Source organism: Tympanuchus pallidicinctus, unplaced genomic scaffold (assembly GCF_026119805.1).
Source record: "Tympanuchus pallidicinctus isolate F22 unplaced genomic scaffold, pur_lepc_1.0 scaffold3, whole genome shotgun sequence".
Taxonomy (NCBI): Eukaryota; Metazoa; Chordata; class Aves; order Galliformes; family Phasianidae; genus Tympanuchus; species Tympanuchus pallidicinctus.
Window position 1 is genome coordinate 53,808,885 of NW_026294747.1, and position 26,252 is coordinate 53,835,136.

A 26,252-nucleotide genomic window follows, 5' to 3' on the forward strand; every position below is an offset into this window, starting at 1 on the left:
AGAGGTGTATAACATCACAAATGGCATGAAGATGTAAATAGGGTCATAGAATGGCCTGGGTTGAGAAGGGCCACAAAGCTCATCCAGTTCCAACCCCTGCTGTGTGCAGCTCACCAACCAGCAGACCAGGCTGCCCAGAGCCACATCCAGCCTGGCCTTGAATGCCTCCAAGGATGGGGCATCCACAGCCTCCTTGGGCAACTAGAAGTAGGGAACAGTAGCCATTATTTCTTGCTCTGCAGGCTCTGAAGTTTATCATGAAATACAGGCAGGTACAGAACAAACAAAAAGAATTTCTTGAAGCAGCCTATAATTAAATTGTGGCTCTTGTTGCTGCAGGATATCTTGAGTGCTGGAAGCATAAATGGATTGAAAATGTGATTAGACAAATGTAAGGATATACCTCCTGGAAAGGCTGTTAAACAGAAAGATGCAGTTTCTGTATTGACTGGGGAGATCTTTGAGAACAGATTGCAGTAGTATGCAGGGATATAGTGAGGAAGGAAGGTAGGGTATTTCCAATCCCTATGAAAGAGGTGATTTTTTACTCCAGCTGTGTGCACCTTAATAATCTGCAGCTAGGTGCACTCAGACAGGATCCTGAACAATCCTTTGACTTTGACCCGTCATGGTTTTTATAATTTTTACTTTCCCTTTATCTGTTTGTTTTGTTTGTTTGTTTTAATAACCAAGCAATCATATTAGGTAAGACATGTGGCATGGCTCCTGGCTGATCAGAGCCTTCCCAGTCCTTTCTGCATCCTGGAAGCATTGGGAGCACAGTTTACCCACTTCTTGTGGCTGAGTACTTGTGACATGGGGAGATTTTGTTTTTCCCAACACGTTCTAGAAAATATTTTGCACACAGTGCTGGGCAAATGCGGGCAGTGATGTGGCAGTGATGTGGGACACAATAAACCAGACTTACAGTCCTGCTTACTGGTGATGTGCTGCTGGAAAGGCAATGGTGGGGCACAATGCAATGGTTGGTGAGTTGAGGTAATTTGAAAAATAAACTGCGCTGGAGCTGTTGTTGATGAATGGATTTCCATCATCCAGAAGAACACTTGAAGGCACCTCTATAAAATGTGTAAATGATGCAGCACTGGGACAGGATGCAGACACCAGTGGGGGGAAAAATGAGCAACTGGGAAATGGAATCTGGAAATTTGTTTTAAAAAAATGAGCTCCTCTTTTGTAAGCTTATACAGCTGGGAACCTCCCTGCTCCTCCCCAGATTCCTGTTCTCTGTGGGAGGTAGAAATGATATTAGGGATATAGAAAAACCAGAGGATAAATGAAGAGCAACGTGAAAATGAAACAGCATTGACGTGGAACCCGGGCTGGTCAGAGGTATTAATTCATGAAACCATAGTAAAAGCTTGTCTGGAATACTGCAGCTAGTTTCAGAAAACTGTGAATAACAAGAGCAAAGCAAACTGGATAAACTTAAAGGCTGCATCAGGATGAAAATAGGGAGTGACTTATGGGAAGCTATGAATATCTCAACAAAGAAAACACCAAGCAGGGGGAAAAGTTGTTTAAGCTGAAGTACACTATTGGCACAAGAGCAAATGGATGTAAACTGTCCGTGAATAAATGCAGGCTTAAAATCAGAATAATTTGTTTTGCCCTAAGAGAAGTGAAGGTTTGGAACAGTTTTCCTGTAGAAATAAGAGGGACAGAGCACTGTGTTTTGAAGTGACATCGTTTGGTTTATATGATATTGTTGCCTGAAATAGAAGAGAACTGTGCCTGGCAAGCCAAAGAGTTGGGTATATTTTTGTATTTCAAGCAATTTTATATTATAAGATGAAAATAAGTTTGAGAACATAAACATCTGAAGGACAGGAGAAAAAGTACTTTCTTGAGAAACATCCTGAGTGTAAAGTGGTTACATGATATTTATTTAAAAGTACCAATGGATGATTAATTATTTGGGTTGTAATCAAGGTACTTTCATGATGTGCCTTGTGGTGGCAAGAGTAAGGAGCAAGTCTGCCATCATCAGAAGTTATGTAAGAAGGCTCTGACTGTTTAAACCTGGAGCCCAGTGAGGAAGAAATGGTGCCCTGGAAGACAAATTCTCTCCATCCAGTGCTGAAAAGGAAGAAACAAGTTACTGCAAGTGATGGCAACTCCTTCCTACTCACCTCACCTTGAAGGCAAGTAATGTCAGGTTTCCATGTTGCAAGCATTAGTAGGATCTGTGTTCTTGAGAAAAGCCTGCAAGGAATTACACATTTCAAGGGGAGCTTCAGGGTGGACGTTTCTAGCCAGGTGGTTCAAAATGTCATGAAAACCTCAGATCATGAAACCAGTTGGCTTTAGCAAAATCATATAATTAAAGCACTAACCATGCCAGTCACTTTTTAAAAGGTCAGACCTTAGGTATAAGCATTATTCAGTGCAAACTATAACATTTTCTTCTAATTTTATTTTTAATCACCTTACTTCTTTCTCTGAGGATGACTTTTAGGTATTAAGCTGTTCATCTAACTGTGTTTCACTTTGGGTGGAGTGTGGTATTAGAAATGCTCCATGATTTGTTGCTCTTTCTCAGGTACGTGGAGAAACCTTCTGTTGTGCGAGTGACAGGAATAGTGGAGGCTTTCTGTTAAGTGATGCTGCAACATTGTTTTCAGTGGTGAAGGTGATGGTCTGGAGAACAGAACACGTGGAAGATGCACTGTGACAGAAGAATGGGTCAAAATATTTTCCTCTTACAAAACAGTCACTGGTGCTTAACTGTAGTGCATCTTTGAAATAGCAGACTGCTTCCTTTGTAATGTAGCACTGTGGCACAGGCAACATCCATGTTTTAGTGTCATTAATACACCAATAGGTAATGGGGATTTTACAGAAATAGCACAGGTCTTTACTGCAAGATGATGATACAAATTCTAGCTTAATTGCTTGTCTTTCCTGTTCCAGTGGAAAATAAGCTGTGGTAAAGGCACGTATATGTGGGAACAAAAGTCCTCTGAATGAGTTTTTTGGTTTCAATTCAAAGCAAAGTTCTGAATCCTTACATTTTTAAGAACTAAAATTCCTGTGCTTTCACTGTTGTTTCGTTATCTTCAGATCTTCTAATCTACACGTTTGACATTTATGTTCCTTCTTAAAACAAATACACAGTAGGGATGTTCAGTATCTTGCTGTGCCCACTTAAAAATCAGATTTGAAGCTGTTATCCTCTAGTACCAAATTGCTAAAACCACTGATGTTCTGGGCTCTGTTCAAGACCTGTGTATGAATAATTAAGTTTAAAAATACAAGTTCTCACATTTGTTTTTCATGAGCTGACTTGATGTGGTTTTCAATACTGAGAATACCAGAGCTGGACAAAGCCCTGCCAGCAATACTTTCCTACTAAAAACAGAGTTTCAGAATAATGAACAATCTTGTATTGATTCTGCTAAAATGTTTCATAAGTGAGCTGAAAGGCAATGAAGCTAAGGGATAGCTGCAGGTACAAGATGCTTAGAAAGTTCTGAGAAGCTGGAGAAAAGGAAAGCACAGATGAGTCCTCTCTGCTTCCACGAGGCAAACCTCAAGCAATCTCTTCACCTTTTGAATTTCACAGTCTGTATGGAGCCATATGGCCATCTGTTATGTGTTCATGTCACTGTGATTTCACATTCCTGCCTGGAGACCCTCAGAGTGCTCCATCAGCTTCCTCCATCCCCCAGCCCCTGACATTTTTCCAAAGCCTCTTTAGAAATTTCACAAGAGCTGTGTATGTTAAACAGAAGAATCAGTTGTGCCTTTCAGGTTAATTTAGTTGAGAACGGTGTTGTGGAGCAATCTGTCTCCTATTTGCTGTATTGATTGAGATCCCAGAACTCAGAAAGCACCTGCTGCTTGTGATAGATGATAGGATGAGGGGAACGTGCAATCCTTCCACCACTAGAAGGCTTGGTGTTCCTTATGGAGGGTTAGTAAGGCTTACAAATCTAAAGCATAGGAAGTATTCAGCCAGTTTCACTTGGCTGAATTTTTCTTCCAAACTCCTTGAGCTGTGCAAAGGGCGAAAGCTCTTTTCCTCTTACAACATCCTTCACTGGCTCTTACACAGGTTTGTTTTCTTATCTATTTCTTTACCATGTTTGTCTGTAAAGAGCTGATTAGAATTCAGATAAGGAAATTGCAATGAATGGGATGTTGTTTTTTTCTTTTTCCTGTTTAAGCACAATTAGGAGAGATTCTTCATGAGCTGTTCAGGGAAACTTACCCTGTAATGTTGTTTGAAAGTGGCAAAATGCACTTTGTAATCACAGAGGTGAGTGGGAACCTGTAGTTCTCTTCACAAAGCATAACGGTGGCCAAAGCTGTGTGCTGATGCGTGTTACAGACTTTTCCAATTCAGTGATTCATTCTCAGCATTCAGGAAGGATGCGTTTTCTTCCTAATCCAGCAGAGGGCTCTGGTCATGATTTCACTGTTTTGCCAGAAGATTTGAGTTATTCAGTGGGATTGGATTATTCATGGGGAACCAGAAGAGCCCTCTTGCAGTCTGGGTTTTGATTTTTGCAGATGATGAGTTACATTAAGAAGAGATCATGCTACACGTTCAGAAAAACACACAGTCAGACTTTTTTTCTTCTCTACCCACTCCATTGCAGAATGCTGAGAATAAGACTAAGGGCTTTAAGGGTTGTTTATATCAGGGATTCATCTTGGTTTTGCTTTTTCAGCACTGACATAGGCTAGAGTTTGAGAAATGTAGGTTTGTGTTGACTACAGACATTTAATTCACAAAATAAAGCCACAAATGAGAAGGCTTGGTAAGAATTTGCAGGTTGTTCTGTCCAATTTAGTGATGAGATATACAGTGTGAACTACAAAGTGATTTTGAAATGTAAAGCAGTAATGTTCCCTTTGAAGCACTGATATCAAGTGCTAAATGATATATCAATTAGATGCAAAAACAAACCCCAATCCTGCAGATATTATAGGAAAACAGCTTACTTGAAGTTGATGGGATTAATTACAAATATAAAATAGAGCCTGGTTCTACAACACTTCTCCTAACGGGAGTTTAATTTCATAATTTAAATAAAGATTACATTAAAGGCCTCAGAATAGCTCTCTCTTGGCTTCATACTGGCAAAATACAGTCTCTGCCTGACTCAGCCTTCTGGATCTGCAATGCCCAAACGCCTCAACAGTGTGTTTATCCTTGAGCCGCAGGGTGCTTCACTTCTCATATCATCCGTGAGGTGTGTGGGCAGCACCCAGCAGAGGACTAAATTCAGGGCGAAGGCCTAATTGCAGTACTGTCACACCTAATGTTTAGGCAGGTGGAGCCAGCTCAAAGGGGCAGGTAAACACAGTCAGCATTTGCTGTCTGTTCAGCCAGGGCAGCTCAAGCTCAGGGCACAAGCCCATGAGTGAGCAAGGTAACAACGTTTTGCTCAGATAACTCTTTGCAAGAAACAATTAAATGAGAAATGAGGAATTCTGAGCCTGATTTTGATTTATGGATTGGCTGCTGTGAATGTATTCTTGGTTCTCATTTGAATGCAAAGCAAGAAAATTAGATCTGTGCTATAGAAAAATGGAAGCCCAGACAATATGTTCTTAAATGTAAGACCCAGCCATCAGTGTTTCACTGGAACGGGTACTTCAGTGTTCTGTTTGATTATGTCTGTCCTCAGACTTCTTACATTAGCCTTGGTCTCTCAGGTTATCTATTAGCATCTTACTTTTCTGTGAACCAGTGGCAAACACAGATACCATCACTGTTCATCACTATTATAAAGCATTACTGTTTACTAACTGATGAGAATTGCTTAGAAGTTATCTCTGGGCACAAATCATTACATCTATTAAGAATGTGTTCCCTTTCCCTGCAGTTACATCAATATCTGCATATTGCAGTAGTTCTGGGTTTTAGGGATGATGGATGCAGCTATCAGTTGCACACGAATGTGAAATCTCTGGTGTTTTAAAAGCGGCTTCAGGTTTTTTATCTCCTTTGGTTGATTCTCTGATACTCTCCATGCCATTCTAAATGCTAAGTGGAAGCATATCTGGCCATTTCTGTTTCTTCCAGCGTGCAAAGTGCCATCTTTAGCCCTGTGAGTTTCTGGCAACTTTCAGCCAGTACATAATCAACGCAGTCAGATAAATGCATGTGCTGTATCAGCATAAATCAGGGCACAAATGCTAACCTCTAATGGACTTGCTGCAGAGCTGTATAAATGTACAGAGCACTCTGCACAGATAGCTTCTGATGTAATGCAAGGGAACAAAAATTCATGAAGAAAACTCTTTCTGCTTCCTGGTCAGTGGCTGAATCTTTTTGGTACAAATTAAATGTTCTGTGATGGCTGAAGTTCCTGGATAGACCTTTAGACCTTTGGTTCACTTTCTTTAGCTTCTCCCGAAAGAAATCTGCAAATAGTTTTATTTTTGCTTTACTTTGCTGTCTCATACTAAAATCACTCTGCACGTGAAGTTTGGGCCACCACATAACCTGTTCAGAACTCGCAGACTGTCTTGTCTATCACTCTCCATTCAGCTGGATCATGAACAGTGACATTACGTAGCATCAGACCCATCAGTGTTAGCCTGAGCACTTTTTTCACTGATAACTGCTCTGCTAAGGCAGCCCTGCGCCATGCAGCTGGAAATCTCTGACAGGACAAATTCTAATGCCGCTGCTTTTAATAACACTGGACTTGGCCCCCATGCTGTGGGATGAGCACCATAGGAAAAGATTTATGCTCTGAAGGTGCTAGGGAACAATACTTGCAAGAGCATGCAGAGATCCTGATGCCACATCGGGATGTACTGACAAAAAAAAAAATCACCATTTAAGTTCACGGATCCCAAATCTCTTGGTCCAGTGTCCAGGGAATTATTTCAATAGATATGCATTCTAGAGGTGAGTACAGAGCCTTTCCGATGTAACTCTTGAGCGGCAACTCATCTACCAAGCCGTGCTGAAACTAGGCCACTACTGAACCCTGCATGTGCAGAGCTCCCCCTCCTACTCACCCGTCTACTCTGCTCAGCTCTCCTTCCCTGCTAAGAGGTTGGATGCGGGAAGAAAGGGGAGATGGGCTCTGTTGGTCCTCTGCTGGGTTTTCTCCTCTCTGGCACCTGATACGCACACATGACTTGTGCCTGCTTATGTTGCCAACAACTTTGCTGTTTAAACTCATGGCAGTGGATTTCTTTGTAAAATTGTCTTTTTGGTGAAACAGAGGTAGTCCTCACTGCTCCCAGAGTGACTGTTGATGTGGGGGGATGAAGCACTGAGCAGTCAGTCAGGCTTACCAGCGGAAGGCACCACCTTTAATCACATTTCATTACAGCCAGAGGGCTAGAAATGCTGAAAGCTCTTGCATGGTGTGGGAATTAAAGGGCCAGGCGGGGGTTTACGTACTGCTGTGTGCAGATATAGCCAGGCAGACCTCAGAGAAATGAATGTCTGCTGAAGACGGTGAGCTTTGAACAACATGCAGTAAAAATGCTGCTGTTCGGAGTCTGGTATTTTTGACAGTGCACTTACTAGAGGCCCAGCTGAACCAAGCTGCTCATTTGCAGCATGTGGTAATAAATGGCTCTGTCCAGCTGCAGGTTTGGACTGCGTACTTGTCTCATCTCTGCAGTTGTTCGTTATAAATGAGAGCATATCGTGTGCAGCAGTTTGTTCAGGCTGATGGTGTTGTATCAGTATGCACGTTTCTGTCTTTCCTGGGCTTAACCAGATCTGCTGCTGCCTTGTTGGCACTGGGATGTTTGTGCTTTGAGGAGCCAAACTGCATCTAACATCCAACACCCGCTGGCTGATGCAGGAGCTTAATCCAGGTTACAGAGCAGAGGTATGAGACTCCTGGTCTCAGGAGTGCTATGGGGGTGTGGGTGATACTTTGAAGATCTGCAGGAGGCTACTGTTTCCAATTAGCCTGAAGCATTGGCCTTGGCATTTGTAGCAATGGTAGGAGCATGTGAAAAGATCCTTGAAGATGCTGCCTTGTTTCTGCCTCATTTCCAGAGCTTGTGGAAATAGAGAGGGAGAAGGTATGAAGACAAAGGATCCAAGGGACACCCCAGGAAGGAGCACTGTGCAAGGGCTCTTGATGCACTGAAGGGTGAATGTGGCCTTTGTGATGGAGAATGCTATCACCACACATCATCTTTTCTCTCAGGCCATTTGCCTCTCTGTAGTGGCAGTCTTCAGTAGGTTGGCTTGCCCAGCAGAAGTCTGTCATCATCCTGAAAGTATCACCTTGGGATTTCCAGCCTTATCTTGGGAGTCCCAATAGCTCTCTGTCTCTTGTGGGACGGGATCCTGATTATATGCTGGGAAAGGCAATCCATGTGTGCTGGCCAGAACAGCATTGTTGTGTACTCCCAGTGCTGTGCCTGTTTGGAGGCCAGGGGATGGAACATGCCTGGAATCTGCAGCGCAGACGCGTTGAATTTGAAACCATACATCAGGGGCTACAGTGCCAGAATTTTTTATATGGGGTAGAAAGCGGTTCTTTTATCTGTTTTTTGTTTTTTGTTTTATTTGTTTCAGAAGCTTCTTTCCTTTCTCATTTTGCTTTTTTTTCCATTGTAATTCATTTATTCTAAAACCTCGAGAATAATCCTCAAGGAAGGGGAGATGATATTTTCTGTTACTGCAGCAGTTGATATCCCTGCCAGGCCCTCTGCTCTTCGGTGGAAATGTTACATCTAAGACTAAAAATCCCCTCGAGGTTTAAAGTCACTCTGGCCAAGCAGCATACATTGGCCCCATAGCACAAAGGGCTGTAATGGAAAGAGAAGCAATTTGTGTGTATGTGTTTGCAGACTTCATATATTCAAAGAGGTATGATGTTGAAAGGGAAGAGCAAGAGAATTCAGTATCAGTGAGCAGAGATGCATGAGCCCTGTGCATGTCATTTTTCAACACAGTACAGCAAAAACTACGGGGAGCTTTTGTAAATTCATTGAAAATAGAAAGGAATCAGCTTTGTTCATTTGTGCCAAGTATTACTTAACTCATGCTTCTGTTAAGCACACAATTGATCTTCCTGGGAGATCTTTTTTTTTTTTATTAAAAAAAAGTCTTTAAAATGTGCAGTGACTTAACCTTACACAAGGCATCCTGAGTTGTGCTGAGTTCAAGCATGCAGAATGGGTCAATCAAGCTTGCAGCATGTCTGTTCTGTTGTTCTTGTTCATTTCTTTTTCATTCATCCTGGCAAAGCAGAACTTTGCCATCAGAAATTTATGTACCATGTGTGGAATGGTCAGCGGGAGCCCAGGGTTTGTATCCAAGATCTGAAATTGGACTCGTAGGTTCCCACCCAATGTTACATGGTCATGAGCAGGGCTGATCGTATTGCGTGAGACTGTTCCAGGTCACCTGCGAGCTGCACGTGAACTGGTGAAATGAAATCCTGAGTTGTGCTACAGTTGGGATCCCTGAAGCAGAAGCCACTTTTTGATTTATGTGCTTTTCTCTACTTGTCCCCACTTCTCTTTGATAAGCAGAGCACACAGCCTGCACACTCTTCCCTCCGCATCTCCTACTATAGCAATACTGTGTTCATGATGGCAGCCCACAGATCGTGGTAACCTTTTTGCTCTGTAGCAATGAATCATTCTGAGCGTGTGTGCACACAGTTCTGATGATGCTGAGTTATCAGAAGGCCTTTGTGGCTGCAGGTTGCTCACACAGCAAAGCGGTCAGGGCTCAGTGCTTCTCCTGAGCTCCCAAGTTCACTGCCAACTACCACAGAAAGCATCATAGAAACACCCAGAAAGTGATGGACACAAAAGAAAACCAGACAGTCTGAACAAGGGCGTACTTGAAGCTTTACAAGAAGAGATGCTTTTGTATACATGCTGCATATCGTTAACATTATTAATATTTAATGTCACCAGAATCTTGGCAGAATCACAATCAGGCAATATAACAGGCGTGATAGGGTGTATGTCAAAGGGGAAACAATGGATTAGTTAAATTTATCCCTGTTGCTCAGATGGTGAGCTTTAGATGCAGAATTTGGCAGTAAGAACACGATGACTAAAATCATGCTACTGATGTGGAGCAAACACCATCTTATATTAATGTAAACAAATAAAGAAAATCCAATAAGCTTGTGCATGTAAGGCAGCTTGAGCACGGTGGTGGGACATATTTTTCATTGCTGGCCCATGAAGATGTTGGTAATAATAAGTGCTGCACTGTGGGTTACAGGTGAATCAGTGCTCCTAATGAGGGGCTTGGGGAGCTGCATGGAAATCGCTCTGGTGGAAGTCAGTAAGGGTATTGCTGAGTAGTGCAGGAGCACAGAAACACTGAATCTTTGTCTTATCTTGTCATCTGTTGCATCAAAGAATTTGAAACTGGTATCGAAGATGCATTTTCTATCTCAGGTGATTTTAGGGAATGGATTTAGTAGTGAGCAACCACTAATGGCAGGGGAATTGGATCCTTGAGGCCCTTTCCAACCCAAGCCATTCTGTGGTTACCAGGAACTAACTCAAAGCAAAACTGAATTTGGTAGACTGTGCTGTGTGATGTATCCTTCTGTAAATGCTTTAACAAAGCAGTGGCTCAGGAGGAGATTTGCTGCTTGCCTTTACCCTCTGGATAGCCATATTTCAGCCAAGGGGTGTGGAGCCGTTTTCTTCTTGTAGCCCAGATGGTGCTGCATGTTGTGTTAAGACATATGTTGCCCTGAAAGTAAAATGACCTATATAATAATTGCTGATCTAGAAATAGCATGCAAAGCAGACCAAGAGAAGTGGGCTTGATGTTGTCGCTTTTCAGTAATTAATTGGATTAGGGAGCTCAAAATGAGAAAGAAATACCTGTATCACAAGTTTCCAAGTTTCTGGGGTAGGCAGAGTCTGGAGAGCCCCCAGGACTCTTTGTGAACAGGTGCAGTTGGCAATGGTGTGTTGGCACAAGCTGTCCCAAGGCACCGGTGCTAACAGGGCAGCGCTGAGACAATCAACTCAGTTTATAGTTGCTTCAGAGGTGGGTTTATTTTTTTGTTTTTATTTTTTTCCAGGGCAATGTAACAACAACATTGTGATTTCGCTTCTTGAAGCCAAATTGTAGTGATCTTAGTCTTCAGTAGCTCCACGCTGAAAGTATAACATGCAACCCTACCTACAGTAGCACCCTATTATTTACAACCGTGCTTTCCACTCAGAGCTCAAGAGCTTATCTGAAGTCACAGCAGTCACCTGGCATGTGTGGTTTGGCTGATCCTGAGCTTGTTGCTCACACTGGCAACTCAGTGCTTTGGTTTCCAGCCTCCCCAAAGGCTGAGGAGCCCATCTGTGGAGGGCCCAGGGGAGCTGGCACTGAATAGCACTGATTCAAGCAGCAGCAGGACAACTCCCAGAAATAGAGGTGTCCAGGAGACAACTCCTGGACTGGAGTCAGGAGATTTAGATTGGAGGTAAGGGAAAGTTTTTTACAATAAGGGTGGTGAAGCACTGGCACGGGTTGCCCACAGAGGTGGATGCCCCAATGGGGACATTCAAGGTCAAGCTGGACAGGGCTGTGAGCACTTGATGGAGCTGTAGGTGTCCTTGTTCATTGCAGGGGGGTTGGAGCATATCAGCTTTAAAGGTTTCTTCTAACGCAAACAATTCTTTGATTCCTTGAGATTCCTTGAGAAGATAACATGGATGGAGGCTGCTTCTAAGGCTCTTCATCTGGCAGTATGAGCTTAGCCTGAATTTCCTCTCCCTTCACATGGAGAGAGTAGAAGTGACTTAAGTTTTCAAATCCAGGTGCAAGCATGGCTTCCTGAAGCTGGAGAGGATCTGAAGTGTGGCTGGGGATGCTGTGACACAAAGAACACAGCAGAACATTGCTGAGGTGAAGTTGTCTGGCTGGAGCAACAGCTCCCTGTGCCACAGCTTGACTTTTCACATCATAAGAGTCAGATCCTGAGAATCCTGGTCACAAAATTCCTCTTATTTTTTGACCTGTCAGTGCCAGAGCTCTGTGCAATGTGGGAATGGTCTGATACCACCTGATTGAATCATAGAATTGTTTGAGTGGGAAGGGACCTTTGAAGGCCTTCTGGTCCACCTCCCCTGCAGTGAACAGGGACACCCACAGTTCCATCAGGTGCTCAGAGTTCCACTAAGCCTGACCTTGGTTTGTCACTGGGCAACCTGTGCCTTACTGCCCTACCATAAAAGAAACCTTTTATTTAAATCCAATCTCAATCTCCACTCTTTTGCTTTGAAACCACCCCTCCTTGTCCTGTCACAACTGACTGACTTTGCTTCCTCTGTAAAATGACAACATGGATACAGGTTCCCAGTGCACCTAGGAAGTGGCACAGATCCTGCCCCTGCTGCATCTCCTGCCAATGCTTCGCCCCTTAATTGCAGAGCTCCCTGCACCACTTCTGCTAGCACAGCTTGCTTATGAGAGTCAGTAAGAATGAAAATACAATAACGGAAAAAAGAAAAAAAAAAAACAGAAGAAGAAGAAACGAGGCACACAGACACCTGCTGTGAGTTTATTTTGACAAGTGTCATTTACATGCAAGAAGCTGTGATCGTCTCTCCCTCCTTCGTGGCTGCAAGCAGCACGGAGCCAACTGCACAAAGCCGAGCGCCCAGTGGCGGAGTGTGGCTTTTTCTGCTCGGCTGGTGGAGATCGGAGGCATTTGTGGGCTGGTGGGATGCGCGTGGCCACGGGGCTGTCTTTCCCCGGAGGTGTGAGAGGAATCGGCGGCATCCCCGCAGTGGCTGCGCTGTTTTAGCGTGCTCTGCGGGACGCTGTCGCGGGAGGGGATTAAGAGGCGGGGGATGCGCTTGCCTGGAAGGGGTGCGTCCCCGCTGTGCGCGCAGTCCGTGCCTACCCTGCCAAAGCGGTTAAGTGGGGGAGAGCAGCAGCCAGGCTGGCAGATTCCTGCCCTGTGATATGCCAGCCACAGGGTGACGCAAGGGCTGGAAGGCTCCAACTGAACAAGCCATTTTCACCTGCGTAATACGCGCTAGTGGAGATACGGCAACAGCAGCGGCGGCTCCGAGTCCCGCAGCCGGCCAGACCCAGCGCGGCCGCGCAGCAGCCAGCCCTCGGCGGCCACTTTCGGTGGCTCCAGCCGCAGCCCGAGAGCCGGAGCCAGCGGCCGCCTGGCAGCAGCATGTCAGCCCCGCCGGACCCCCAGGACCTGCTGCTGGCGGGCACCGCGGAGCGCTGGGCTGCGGCCGGGGCGGAGCAGTACGCGGCCGGGGCTGCGCTGCGGGATGGAGACGGGGCTCGGCAGCGGGAGCGGCTGGCGTTCGGCTCCGCCGGGGAGCACCAGCCCGTCGCCATGGCGACCGCATCCCCAGGTAAGAGGCGAGAGGTATCCGCTGATGCTCAACAAAGGGGCCTGGCGACGGCAGCAGCATCCCCAGCCTCTGTCCCCGTCCCTCCCCCTGCTCTTCGCCCAGCCCTGCTGTTCGAAAACACTGCTAGCGAGTAGCGAGCGCATAGAATGGAGCGAGCAATAGCGGCCTTTGCAAATTATTTGCTGTGGTGGGGGAGGGGGACGCAGGACCCAGCCAAGTTCCCCGAAGCTTTTTACAATTTGCTGGGCAGAGGGAGTCCAGTTTTCAGTCAGATGTTGGAAGGTGTTTGGTTGCAGTTCAACTTGGTGGGGCTCTGTCCTCATTTGGCTCCACCTGTACACATCCAGAGTGATAGATTGCAAAGGAGTTACTTCACGTATTCCTTAAGTACCTGAAATTCCTGCATAGCCCCGTGATGTTATTTCAGCACACAAATTTTAACGGAGTGACTGTTCTGAAGTGTTATTATCTTTTCTGCATGCTTTTGAAGATAGCATCGTAATCACAGACTTTTGGATTGCTGTGTTTTCCTCCTGTAGGTGTACCTGACCGAAGTGCACTTAGCTGAGCCAGGCTGTGTGGGTTCATTGATTTGCTTCAATATACTTTGGAGATGTGTTTGATTTCTCTTGGCTTAGGGTTTGTTTCTTCAGTGGGTGTGCCAACAGCAGGTGTGCGTGTGTGAATGAAGCTCAGAGGGCTTTGGCTGCCAGTATGTCCTGATATAAATGTTTTAGGGAAAGCGGCTCTATTTCCTTCTTGGTGATATTTGCCCACTACCTTTCCCTCTGCTGCCCACCTGGGAACTCAAATAACAAATAACTCAGCCCTTGGGACCTGGTGGATCCCATCCATATTCCTCTTCACTGGGAAGCAGGTGTTTCCATTATGCAACCTGACAGCATTAAACTTGTGTTGAGTAAGTTGAGGGTCAGGGCTTGGGATGGGAATCGGTCTCGTTATGCAATAGCTGCAGGAGCATTAGGAGCTGCGTTTTTGGGCTGAGTCCTTCCTAATCCCCTTCAGTTAATCAGCACAAAGAGTAGCTGGCCGGAATAATCAAGAGTCAGTGTGGCTATATTATTCCACTTCTACTCATCTGGATGATTTTTTCAGGGTTTGAGCGTGCATCTGTGCGTGCATGTTCTCTTGACATGGATTTTTCCCTGCTGCTTTTCTGTCTGCTTAATGCTACCGAGTTCAGTAGTAAAATGGGATCTAACACCCATTGGCTGCTGTGGGAAATGTTTTGCTGTTTTGTAGCTGTTTTGTAGCTTTGGGCAGGCAGAAAATCTGCTGATGTGCTGCTCATTCGCTGATCTGAGCCGTAGGTTGTGGAACGCGACTTTTTGCTGGCAGGGGAGGCAGATGGTATTGAAAGGCTGCTCGGGACAGGAGGCGTGTGCGTGGAGCAGGGCAGCACTGGGGTCCTGAGGTTGGGCTGCGCAGTGGTGCAACGACACGAGGAAGGAGGAAGAGATCCTGTGAGCTTTTGTTGCTCCCTGATGGATAAAAATATGGCCATGCTGAATCTTAGCATATGGAACAAAAAAGGCTGATCTCTGAAATAGTATAAATTCCAATAAATAGAATGTAGATTCGGGCTTAGAGAATGCAGAATAGAAAGAGTGGAAGAATAAAAGATAAAGAAGAAAAAGGAAAAAATAGGAAGAAAGAGCAGAGGGAAAAGGAAAAAAGAAAAAAAGAAAAACAATGTTCTGCTTTTGGAATCATCTGCAAAGGGACTTTGCGTATGTTTGTTGGCATTTGTCAAATGGTGGCAAGGTAGAAATGAAGCGAGCAATGCAGACCTTGCCTGACGTTTGCTAGCAGTCAGTCTGATTAGCAACATCTTGAGAGCAGGAATGTGTTTCAAATATTTTTCATTCTGTTTTCCCTGTTTAACAAGTATCTGGTGTGTGTTTGTGCATGTGTGTGCTGTGTGTATGTGTGCCAGACACAGCAGCATCCTAGTCAGTGCAGTCCTGTGCCTGCAGTGTCTATTTGTGGCTGCAGTGCTTACATTTCTGTTCTACATTACCTACACAGAGAGAAGTGCAGCATTTCACGATTCTCTGTGTGACAAAATGTTCTCAAGTTGCTGAGTAAGAGTTCTGTCATATTGCTGAACATCTGAAACTGTAAAGTATTTTAGAAAACTCTGTAATTCTGCTGCTTAGAATGTAGCAGTGAACCTGTGAAGGATACCTGGCTCCAGAAAGTACTGTGAACTTAGAACTCTTGCTACTTAACGGAGCACCTGAGGACAATTCAAGCAAGGAACAGGGCATCCAAACAAGAGCCAACCTGGCCTGTTTGCTTTCCAAACATCTCCCGACACATCCTATATCTTTCTCTCCAGCTCTCAGACAAGCCCTTTTTATAAAGTCCACTGTTATGCTCTGTGAGGCAAGAGAAGGATATGGAGACTGGGAGATTCTCCCAGCATGAGAACAGATGATGGGAATTTATCACAAGATGCTCAGAAATTTTCTTACACAACCTAAACATTTGCAAACTTTCCCCGACCTGGGCTTTTGTTTTAAGTTTGAAAACCAGCCAGGGATTGTTGAAAGGTTCGGGAATATCTTCAAGCTGGCCTTGAGCCCAGCCTTGAGCCAAGCTGGCTTTCTGTCAAAACCTTGTGAGTGGTTTCTGAATGATGAAAAGCAATGGTTTCACTGCGTGTTCTCTGGATCAACCAAAATCTGCAGTGATTTGAATTACAGAAGAATATTTCCCACAAAGAGTGGAAAGCTCAGAGATTTCTCAAGCAAAGTCGGGGTAATAAGGAGCTGCAGATCCCACAGCTGCTTCTCCTCCAGCAATGAAGATTGACTCCAGTAGCTTCTGGGCATGGGCAAAGCAGAATTCCTCTTGCTTTTACACTTGGCCTCTAGATTTTGCTGAAAATATTCCACTCCTTCAAATTGCTCCTTCCTGAAGGTGAATTTGGTTTACAGTGAGAGGAGCTTGCAGGCAGCCCTTACAAGGGCTGGGGAGCTGTTTTGTGTTGATGAAGAAGAGCCCCATATCACCCAACACACCATCTGGTCACAGATTCTGTTATTTATTTTTATACATCAACAGTGATTAAACTTCCTTGAAAAGCATTATTTCCAAAAATATACACAGACTGCCAGGCATTTCCCAGAATAAATAAATAAATGTGGTTTCCTTCAGAGAGATGGCAAAAGGTAAGAAGGGACTGTGCCTCCACGGTGCAGGTGTAGCGAGCTGGTGGAGTCTCCATCCCTGGAGGTGTTCAAGAACTGTGGAGATGTGGCACAGGGACATGGGCAGTGGGCATGGTGAGGGTGGGTTGACATTGGATTTGGTGATCTTAGAGGTCATTTTCAACCTTAATGATTCTATGATTTTATCCATGGGATGATTTCCAGGCAGTGGTGGCGGTCCCTTCTACACATAACAGAGGTTGGGAGCTGCCAGTGAACCCTGCTTGCTGTTACTCACACTGGGATGCTCTTTGCCTTCAGCCTGGCACAATGGTGAGGACCTCCCTGGCCATCATGTCCCATTCCTCCTCCTTAGAGAAGTCACAGGTGGGATCCAATGCCATGGGAGATGGCATTGAACCCCAGAGCCATGCCTGTATGGATGGCAGACAGCACCTATGGGAACCCTTCTGGAATGGCAGCCAGGGACTGGCTGGGATCTTCAGGAGTGCCTGGCACAAAAGCCCCATGATTCTGGGACTGAATGCTGCAGATGTGGCATGTGCTAGGGAGGTGAGCTGTCCTAATTCCTGCTGCCCCTTGACAAGGACAGTTCCTCCAAGCTCAGTGTTTGCAGTAAAAGTATTTCTAAAAACCGTTTCTAATTCAGATCATTTGTAGAGATCAGCTTTGAAAATGTGTGCCAAGTACCTCCAGCTATGACTGGGCCACCAAAATGTGCTGCCAGCCAGGGCTGTGGTGAGCTGCTCCCAGCAGAAGCCTGTGTTCATGCTGATATCCTTCACCTGTAAATCCTAATTTCTCTCTGATTTCTGGAGAAAGTGAGTTACTGGTGGCTTTACTGCTCAGCATAAAAGATGATTCTGGTCATTTCCATGCAGATTAAGAGCCCTGGTATTCACCTAAATGGAGAGAAATGGGTGTGAGCATGAGTATCTGCACTCCTGTGATCAGGCACTGATGCTTTTGGGTTATGTCAGAACACAACCAAATGCTAAGCAGGTTGCTTTTGCTACCTTCTTTGCCTTCCTAGCCTCCCAAGTATTGCCCCCCAAGATCTGCCCTGCCAAACATCCAAGCAAATGTACCATTCAAAGCTGTGTGACTGTAAAGGCTGAGATCCAAAACTCGTTGTTTTTTAAAGTTGCTGTAGAAAGAGTTTTGATAGGGTGGATTCACTGACCTAAGCATTTGCCGCAGGGGAGCCTGAGGAGTTGTTCACAAACATGTCCCCAACTGCCAGGCTGTCTTGCTGTGATTTAGCCAACTGAGGATAGATTTAACCTCACTGTGCAAGGATATATATCCATGACAATTTTATTTTTGAAATTGTAGTCCTTCCTGATTCAGATAATTGAATTTCTTATTTTTCACTCTCCTCTCTGGACTGAAATGATGCTGGAATGAGAGTGATGGAGATTGTTTGATGGACGTCTCTGTGCAGCCCTTGCTGCTGTGTGAGTGGAAGTAATACCTTGCAGAGAGACAGAAACGCTGTGGGTTTCTTCTTGGACCCTTCTCTTCCTGTCATTCTCAGACAGTTTGAGAGTGGCCATTTCATCACAGCTCACAATCAATCGTCTAGAAGAAATTCTTGTTAAAATACCACCTTGTTGAAGCAGGAGTGAGCTCTGCAGCACGAGCTCTGCATCTGGGTCTGAAAAGTGCAATTGGAGGAGTGTAAGTTCTCCAGGCTTGAAGTCTGTGCAGCCCCGTTCCCTACAGGGATGTAGGTGACTCCATGCCCATTTGACTTCAGAGCTGCAAATGTGTTGAGGAAGAGGATGAGGCAGAGGAAAGAGAGAAGTAACACCAGGGAGGGTGACTCACCTGCCTTCTTTTATTCTTTTTCGCTGGGTAATGAAATGTTTTATTTATAGGCTAGGACAGAGAGGAGAGGCTGGGGAGGAGAAGAGTAGCAACAGGGAGGCTGTGGATGTTCCAGTTGAATTTTGCATGTTGTGCTTTCCCTGGGCTGCGTGGCACAGGGTCTCACTGGTACAATGCTCCTTGAACTCTGGCAGCTTGGGGCCCTTGGGAGCGTGTTCCATGCCACCACTGAGACACTGGCCCAGCATGATGCCCAGGGCTCCATGATGACCCCATGATGCTCAGCACTTGCGTGTGGCTCTGCGTCAGGAGCTGAGCCCTAATAATTTTGTGCACATGTGTTTTACCTCAAAGTTGCAGAAATAGCCAAGGAGTTGTGGTTTCACATCATTAACAGGGAATGGAGTTCTTTAAATTGGTCTCTTAAGAGTTTGCCTCACTTTCCCTTCTGAGCAGTCTGTACCTCCAAAATGGGCCAAGAATGTACAGAGCCTTTTCCTTCTTAACACGGCAGTTCTGTTCTTACTGTCCGATCGGGGCTGCTTGCAAATTTCTGGGGTTTCTTTGTTTTTAGGCTGTCGTAGCAAACTGTAGCTTCAAGTAATGAAGCATTATTTATAATTGGGTTTCCAGTTCAAGGGAAGTAACGCGCTGCAGTAGACTGTGCATGATTCAGCACTGAGGAACACACTCCACGTTTAGTGTTCATGGTTCTGAAGTCACGTCTGCTTTATGGTCACCTAATGCTCTAAGAAACTGCACATCCTCAGCAGTGAGAAAATTTTTGGCATTCACCTGCAGAACTGAACTTGAAATAGTAAGAATTGCATGTCTCAGTCCTTTTTTCAATAAGGTACTTAAGACCCTTATATGATAATGTAGCTGGTTCTTTAGAGACTATTTTGACATCCCTGCCACTAACAGCTACAGCTTTCCCAGCATCTCCTTCATATAGTGGTAACTCTATGACTTTAAGATTCTATGATCCTATTTGTATGAATCCCAGCCTGGATGTAGTGCCACAGCAAGGAGGTTCCCTGGGTACTGCTGAGGATGGAGCGCAGGAGGCTGCACACTACAGGATGCTTTCTGTGCTGGGGAAGCTCTGAAGGTCTGCTGAGTTATGCCAGCTGTAGGCTTTGCTGTGCCACTCAGGACATGAGTTATATTCTGTTTTTCAGCAGTGCTGAATTTATGAACTGCATCTGATTTATTGTTAGGAGCTTTGAAGTGCTTGTTAATCACAGCCAGTAAAAAACAAATGTGAGGGACAGCCTTGTCAGGCAGGGAGCCTCCCCAGTGCCAGCCGCTGGGAATCGTGTGTTTCTTTCTCTTGACCCATAGGAATTTTTTCCATGCAAATGCAGGTCTGTGTCTTGGTAGCACATGCAGGCACCATCCGTGCAGAGGGGCTGTGGGCAGCCTGAGCTGTTGAAGTTCACAATGAATTTCTTCTGCTGTGCCTGACCACTTGCATGCTGATCCTGAATGGGGTGCCATTAAAGGAATCAATGGAGAAAAACACTGCAGTCATGCCTTGCAATCAGCAGAGGACTTTGAGCATTTGCAGGTTTAATCCTGCCCCCAGCTTGGAGGTAGCAGGGCTGAAGGAAGGAGTGTGTCTGAATCATCAGAGACAGCATTTTGCATACTGGGGAGGTGGGGAGACCTTCGCTCCACGCATAGCAGTTCAGGCAATGTTGTTATAAAAGCCAGCTGTATCTTGGGCAAAAAAAGCATGGCCAGCAGGGCAAGGGAGGGGATCTGCCCCTCTGCTCTGTATTGTGAGACCTCACCTGGATCACTGCATCCTGAAGAGGAGTCTTCATTACAGAAGAGGCGTGGACCTGTCAGAGTGCATCTAGAGGAAAGCCACAAAAGTGATCCCAGGGATGGAACGCCTCCCTACAAGGGCAGGCCGAGAGAGCTGGGTCTGTGCAGCCTGAAGGGAAGGCTCCAGGGAGACCTGAGAACAGCCCCTGAAGGGGCTTTGAGAAAGAAGGAGACAGAGGCTTTAGGAGGGTCTGCTGTGATAGGACAAGGGTGAGTGGTTTCAAACTAAAAGAGGGGAGATTTAGATTGGATATAGGGAAAAAGTTTTTTACAATAAGGGTTAACAGCACTGTAGCTGGGATGGGAAGTGAAAACCCAAGGCATGCAGATGTAGAGAGCACAGCATCTCGTACCTCACTACTAATGTGCGAGGGGGGACTGAATTTCCATAAGCCTTAATTGCATCTTTCCCTTTACGTCCTTAATTCAGAGGCTAAAGAGATGCACTTTCTACTCATGTGTGGGAAAAGCTTTGAGTATCAGTATTTTCATTCCTGTTGACTTCAGCAAAGAGGTGCAGCACAATGTGCTGGAAATGAAGTGGGCACTTTGGCTGAACAGAGGCTGAACCACTCTGTGCAGGTGTAGCTGTGGGATGTGCACTGTAACCATGCATACTGCAGAACAGCAGTACGAGGAACATGTGCTCTCCAGCCCTTTTACAGAACTTATAGAAATGTAGAACCTGATTTTGCTCATCATTTTTTCCTCTGATAGTTGATTTCTCAGGTCTTCCAGGTTATGCCTACAGAAATAATCCATGATTCTCTGACAGGAATTAATTTGCAGGAGGGATGTTGTGCCTGCAGGAGAAGCTCCAAGGAGATGTGTGAGAGCTGGGAGAAGTCCCAGAGGAGTCAGTCTCTTCTGAACATGTTGTTTGTGACAGAAACAGGATATGGAGCCTCCATGCAGTAGCTCTGTTTATTGTTTTCACTCGTCAGAAGCCACTGTATCAAGATGGCTGGCAAATGACATCTCAGTAAAACAGATGAGATAGGATTTTTATATACAGTTTTTGCATATAAAACAATGTGGAGTGGATCTTCAGTAGGTGCAGGTGATTCTCTACTTAAAAAGTTCTGTGTGTGTTCAGTGTGGATACGTAGCTTACAGGGCTGAGAAGTCAAGTGAGCAAATTGTTGTTTGTGTGCACAAATGTGGAGCCGTTGCCTGAAAACTGGGTTATTTTTACCTGGGTGAAATAAGAATGAAACACGACGGCCTCTGCTGATGCCAGGAAAAAAGAAATTCCTGAAATTTAATTTTTTTTTGAGAATTCCCCGTCCAGCAACAGATCATCCTGCAAGAGATATATGGATCAAAATGATAATAAATAAAAAGGAGTGAAGTCTTAGAAATCAAATGCATACATATGCAAATTCTCCCCCAGTCAATTAGTGTGTTTGACATGATATGGCTACCAGCAGGACTCAGAAATGTATCTTGTCTTCGTTTGGTTTTATAGCAGGGTGGTTACTCCAAATAAACCTATATTGCATTTTAAATGGATTAATTCTGCCCTGTAGAAGTCTCTGTTCTACTTCAGAGTTGCTGTGTTACGTGCTTTTTTCTTTCCCTACCTTTTTTAAAGGTAGAGAAAGAAATTAACATTACGGATTACAGAGGATGTCCTGATTAGCTATCACTGTCAGAGCCAGTTGCTGTTTTGGCATCATTTTTTCTTCGACGTCTCTCTGACATTAGCCTCTGTAATTCAGTTGCTGTGTTGCAGAAGTTCAGGTCAGAGCTAAGGAGATAGGCGTGGGGATTTACGCCGTGTGAAATGTGTGCAATCTGCTTTTTACTTTGAGCTTGCTAAACAGACCATGCATAATCCCTGGAATATTTAGTAGATCTGCCAGGCCGTGAAGATGGCATTTGTAATATGCAGCTAGCTACATGCACTGTCACATGGCTGTCCATCTCTGTGCATCCAAACTCTATTCAAAAGTGGCCTGAGGACAGAGGGCTGAACTACGTGTGCAAGGAAAATATTTCTCAGTTGGAGATTTTGGAGTTTGGACTTCTTCCTCTGCCCTTCTCTCTGATGTTGCATTATTCTTCTAACCTACTTCAGAGCATCCAGCGTACTGCATGTTTTGCAGGTGAATCATAGATGCACTTATGCATTTCTGCTGTGCAAGTACATTGTCAGCTCATATTTGATAGCCTACCAGCAAACAGGGGTGTTTTCCTGGAAGCTTGGGATCCTAGCATTGTTTTCCAAGTGAGAATAATGCACCCACTGTTAATAAATCAAGCCGGGTCTGAAGATGTCTCACCACTTTCACTGCCTCCTTGATTAGCATTATCCTCAGAGGTATAAATTAAAGAGGAAAATATATAATCTGGGAAGCTTTCCAACATCGCCTTTGAAAATGTGAGCTGTGCTTTGCAGAGATGTCTTTGGTGGAGGAATGCTAATGGCAGTGCTGAAGATGTGTGCTGATTGCACCCAGAAGAGCAGGAAAATGCACAGAATAGCTTCCTTTCTTTTCCCTTTGTCATCAGGATAATTTCTAATGCTGTCTGCACAGGATGAATCTCGTGTTTCGACACAGTGCTGATCCCAGAAATGTGGCTTTAGTCGCTTCTTCTCTGCTGCTTGTTCCATTATTCTGACATCCACACAAAATGTTACGTTTTTTCCATCTCAGCCTCCAGATAATTGCCTGCAGTTGCCAGCACTGAGTGCCTGCAAGCCCTCTGCTGTATTGGTCAAAGCCTGAGCTTCATCAAGAAGGATTTGGGGGATTTCTTCCACTTCTCTGTGACCATGCACGATCAGTTCCCACGAGGTGTCATCTCAGCCGGGTGGTGCTTATGGTGCTTCCCTCACCACCAAGAGAAGAGAAGCGTGCTGCAGGATGTGCTGATTGACAAAAAGTATTTCACAAGGAGGGTGTGATTCTAGCAAAGTTCCAGCTGTTCTGAATGGGCTGCAAAGGGATTTCTTAGCATATCAGCAGCATTTGGGATATGGAAATGCAAATGACGCATCTTGCAGTACCTTCTTAGGAGTGGGTTTTCTCCTTCCCCTCATTGTAACCTGCTTAGGTTTGTAGTTTTTTTTACTGAAACTAAGAGTTTAGCAGGTCTGTAGTACTTGGAGCTCTGCTTCATAATGTCTGTGTTTCTGTTTGCTTTCTCTCTGCCAGCTCCCTGCCAACATCATCCTTTGCTTTCCAGGAGATGGTGAAAGCACGGACAGGAGGAAGACTGAGCGAATGTTCCCCATCCTGGGGAGGTGTGAAGAGGTGAATACCTTTAGTGCTGATTTGCAGGTGGGAAAATTGATGCACAGTGGACAGGAGGCTCTTACAAATAGACCCCAGCAGCTCCATCTGAAGTAGCTGTAGGTCTGCTGAGGCTCAGGCAGTGCAGGCTGCTCCGCAGAGTTTCTGCTTCATCATCAGTGACTTGGTTTGTGGGGCTTCTCAGGTTGAGGTTCCAAAAAGTCATTCCTGTCTCCTAAAAAATGTAGGGCAGCTATTTTTACTTAGTTGCATAAAGGTGTTGTGTTTTTTTTTCCTGCCTTCTTTTCACTTTTAGATTCATGTTAAGGTTTTTTTTACGTTTTGCAAAGGCATTCATCTTTCCAGCTGAACAGCATAGAGGGAATCCTATAAGTGCCACGCATTATTTGCTGCCTATACCAACACTGCTGAATTATCTGAAGCAATGTATTTCAACTGTTCCAGACATTTTTCCTCCGGAGCTTTCTTTTCCACAGAAAGGTTTGCTGTTTCCCCTTCATTTGAGATGAAAAGAAAATTGAAAATAATATGAAATTTTCCCACAGGACAGAATTTATTTTTCAGTAACTCCACTTCCAGCTAATGTCAGGAAAAGCACAAACAACCACAGTCAGTATGTTTAATTTCAGCCCTGCATTTATGACTTATTCTTTGCCATCACTGTCTGAAAAGCAGCACAACTGACACACTTTACTCTCAGCTTGAAAATGCCAATTAAATCTGCGAGCAAATGCTCTACCTGCTAGGATTTGTTAGGACCTAAGTAATGCATTTAGCAGGAGTGTGCCATCAGTTCTCTCTTGCTGGTAACATGAAGTCACCTTCTGGCCCAGCCCATCTAATGGCTGCTGAACTATAATCATAGAATCATAGAATCATTAAAGTTGGAAAAGACCTCAAAGATCACCCGAATCACCCCCACCATGCCCATTACACCATAGCCAGCATTGCTGCCTCTCCATGGTTCTTGAACACCTCGGTGACGGTGACTCCACCACCATGCAGGTTCTTCTCTCTTTATGCCAGATGTCTTTGCCACCATGTGGTGCAGAATATACGAGGCCATCAGCACCCACCAGCCCTGCAGTTGCCCAACATCCTCGGATTCAAAGTGCTTCCTCCCTTACTTGCTTAAAAGTGCGACTTGCATACTGGTGCCAAGCAATGGAAGGAAAGCCAGTGAAGGCAGAAAATCTCTCTTCTAAAACTCTATACAAATAGACAAGAAAACAACTTGAAATCTGCCTCTTCTCTTTTTGTGTTATTTGGAAAGCAGTGCAAACTCCTCAGTGAGCAGTCAGTGAAATCTTTAGGTTTCATCAGGTTCTTTTCCCCAAACTACCGTGGGGTGTTGCAAAGATAAATGCTTCCTCAGCTTTGCTGTGCTGTATGTTTTAATCAGTCATTTTAGAAACAAACAAACAACAACAACAAAAAAACCACAACAGTCTGCTGCAGAAATTTTCAACCAACTCCAGCAATTCCAGCCCCGTTTTCCATCAGTGGTTTGAGGTCTCTCTGCTGCACTACGTACAGTTCATGAGAAGATGTTTTAGAGGAGTTGATTGACCTCATCCAGCAGAAAGTTAAGAGGGACAGGGATATTTGCTCCTGGTGCTTGGGATGAACAGCCAGAAGAAACGAGCTGAGCTGAAAGTCAGCGTAAGCACAAGGACAGAGCTGTATAAATTGAACAGAGGGTTCAAGGGAGGAGAGGAAATTAAAACGGAGAGGAAAAGGAATGTCAAGAGGAAGAAGTCCAAACTATTTTCAAACTTGAGGTTTGTGGAGGAAATTAGGTAATGTAATGCTTGCATCAGTAAGGAGTTAAGCTTAGAAACTCAGCGGGTGCCTTCTGCTCTACTTCTTCCTCATTCAGGAGTTCTGGAGACTTTCCTAGCCACCCCCATCCTATATACACCCCACTGTTTACTTGGATGTGTTAGCATAATTTCCCTTAAAAAAGCTTTTGAATTAATTTTACTTTTCCTATTATTTCCTTTACTCAACTGGAAAGGCATTAAATCCCTATTATTTAATATGTTGCAGCAGGTCCTGGTCTCACTCACCAAATGCTTGGAAACTATGTGGCTTCGCCCCACTCCCACAGCTTGTGCTGGAAAACTACAAGAAGACCATGAAGACTTGGTGTGATCTTTGCCAGTTGTATAAAGGGGCTGAATAAAAATGAAGAAGTTCAGCAGGCACAGAGCTTCACAGAATGGGAAACCACAGATATCAAAGGGATGGAGGTTACTGAGGGTCACAGGTGTTGTAGGAAGTGGTGGCTGGGCCAACAGTGCATCTTGGTAACGTCGTTCAGGTCTTTCTGGACTTTCTTTTGCAGGAGTCTGTAAGCTGTGGTGAGTGACGGCAGTAGGAAATATGGTAATTTCTCCTTTCATCTACATAATTTCTCCTTTTATTGTCTGTGGTCCCTGTCCTGTTCAAATCAGTTACCCACTGAAGCCATTGGAAGTGCAAACCAACCACGAGTCTCAGAAAAATGGGAGTTGCTGATGATTCTGTATCTCAGTGCCTTTTGATGCTTTTTTTTTTGGGCTATAAAAGTAGTTTCTGTTTTGCAGGAAAGCCCTGCTTTCCCTGGGGAGCAAAGTGACACCTGTGGACAAACAGCAATCGGTGTTTTAGGTTGGAAAAGCTGAGCAGTTTTTGGCTTGATATTAAATCTTTGTTATTTCTATAAGCTTTGTAAGCTTGGTGGGAAGAAACTGTAGAAAGTGAAGCATGTAGTGATAGCTGGAAATTAGCACCATATTGTCTGCATCCAAGGAAGCAAGAGTGGAAA

At 44.8% G+C, this 26,252-nt stretch overlaps 1 protein-coding gene across 1 annotated transcript in view; it reads left to right on the top strand.

Moving 5' to 3' along the window:
• The first annotated feature begins 12,802 nt into the window (after positions 1-12,802).
• Positions 12,803-26,252, top strand: part of RTN1 (reticulon 1) — a 95,917-nt gene continuing 82,467 nt past the window's right edge. The window contains exon 1 of the mRNA XM_052695813.1: positions 12,803-13,323. Within this exon, the coding sequence (XP_052551773.1) occupies positions 13,134-13,323 (190 nt within the window). The 5' untranslated portion in view covers positions 12,803-13,133. The remainder of the gene's footprint in view (positions 13,324-26,252) is intronic.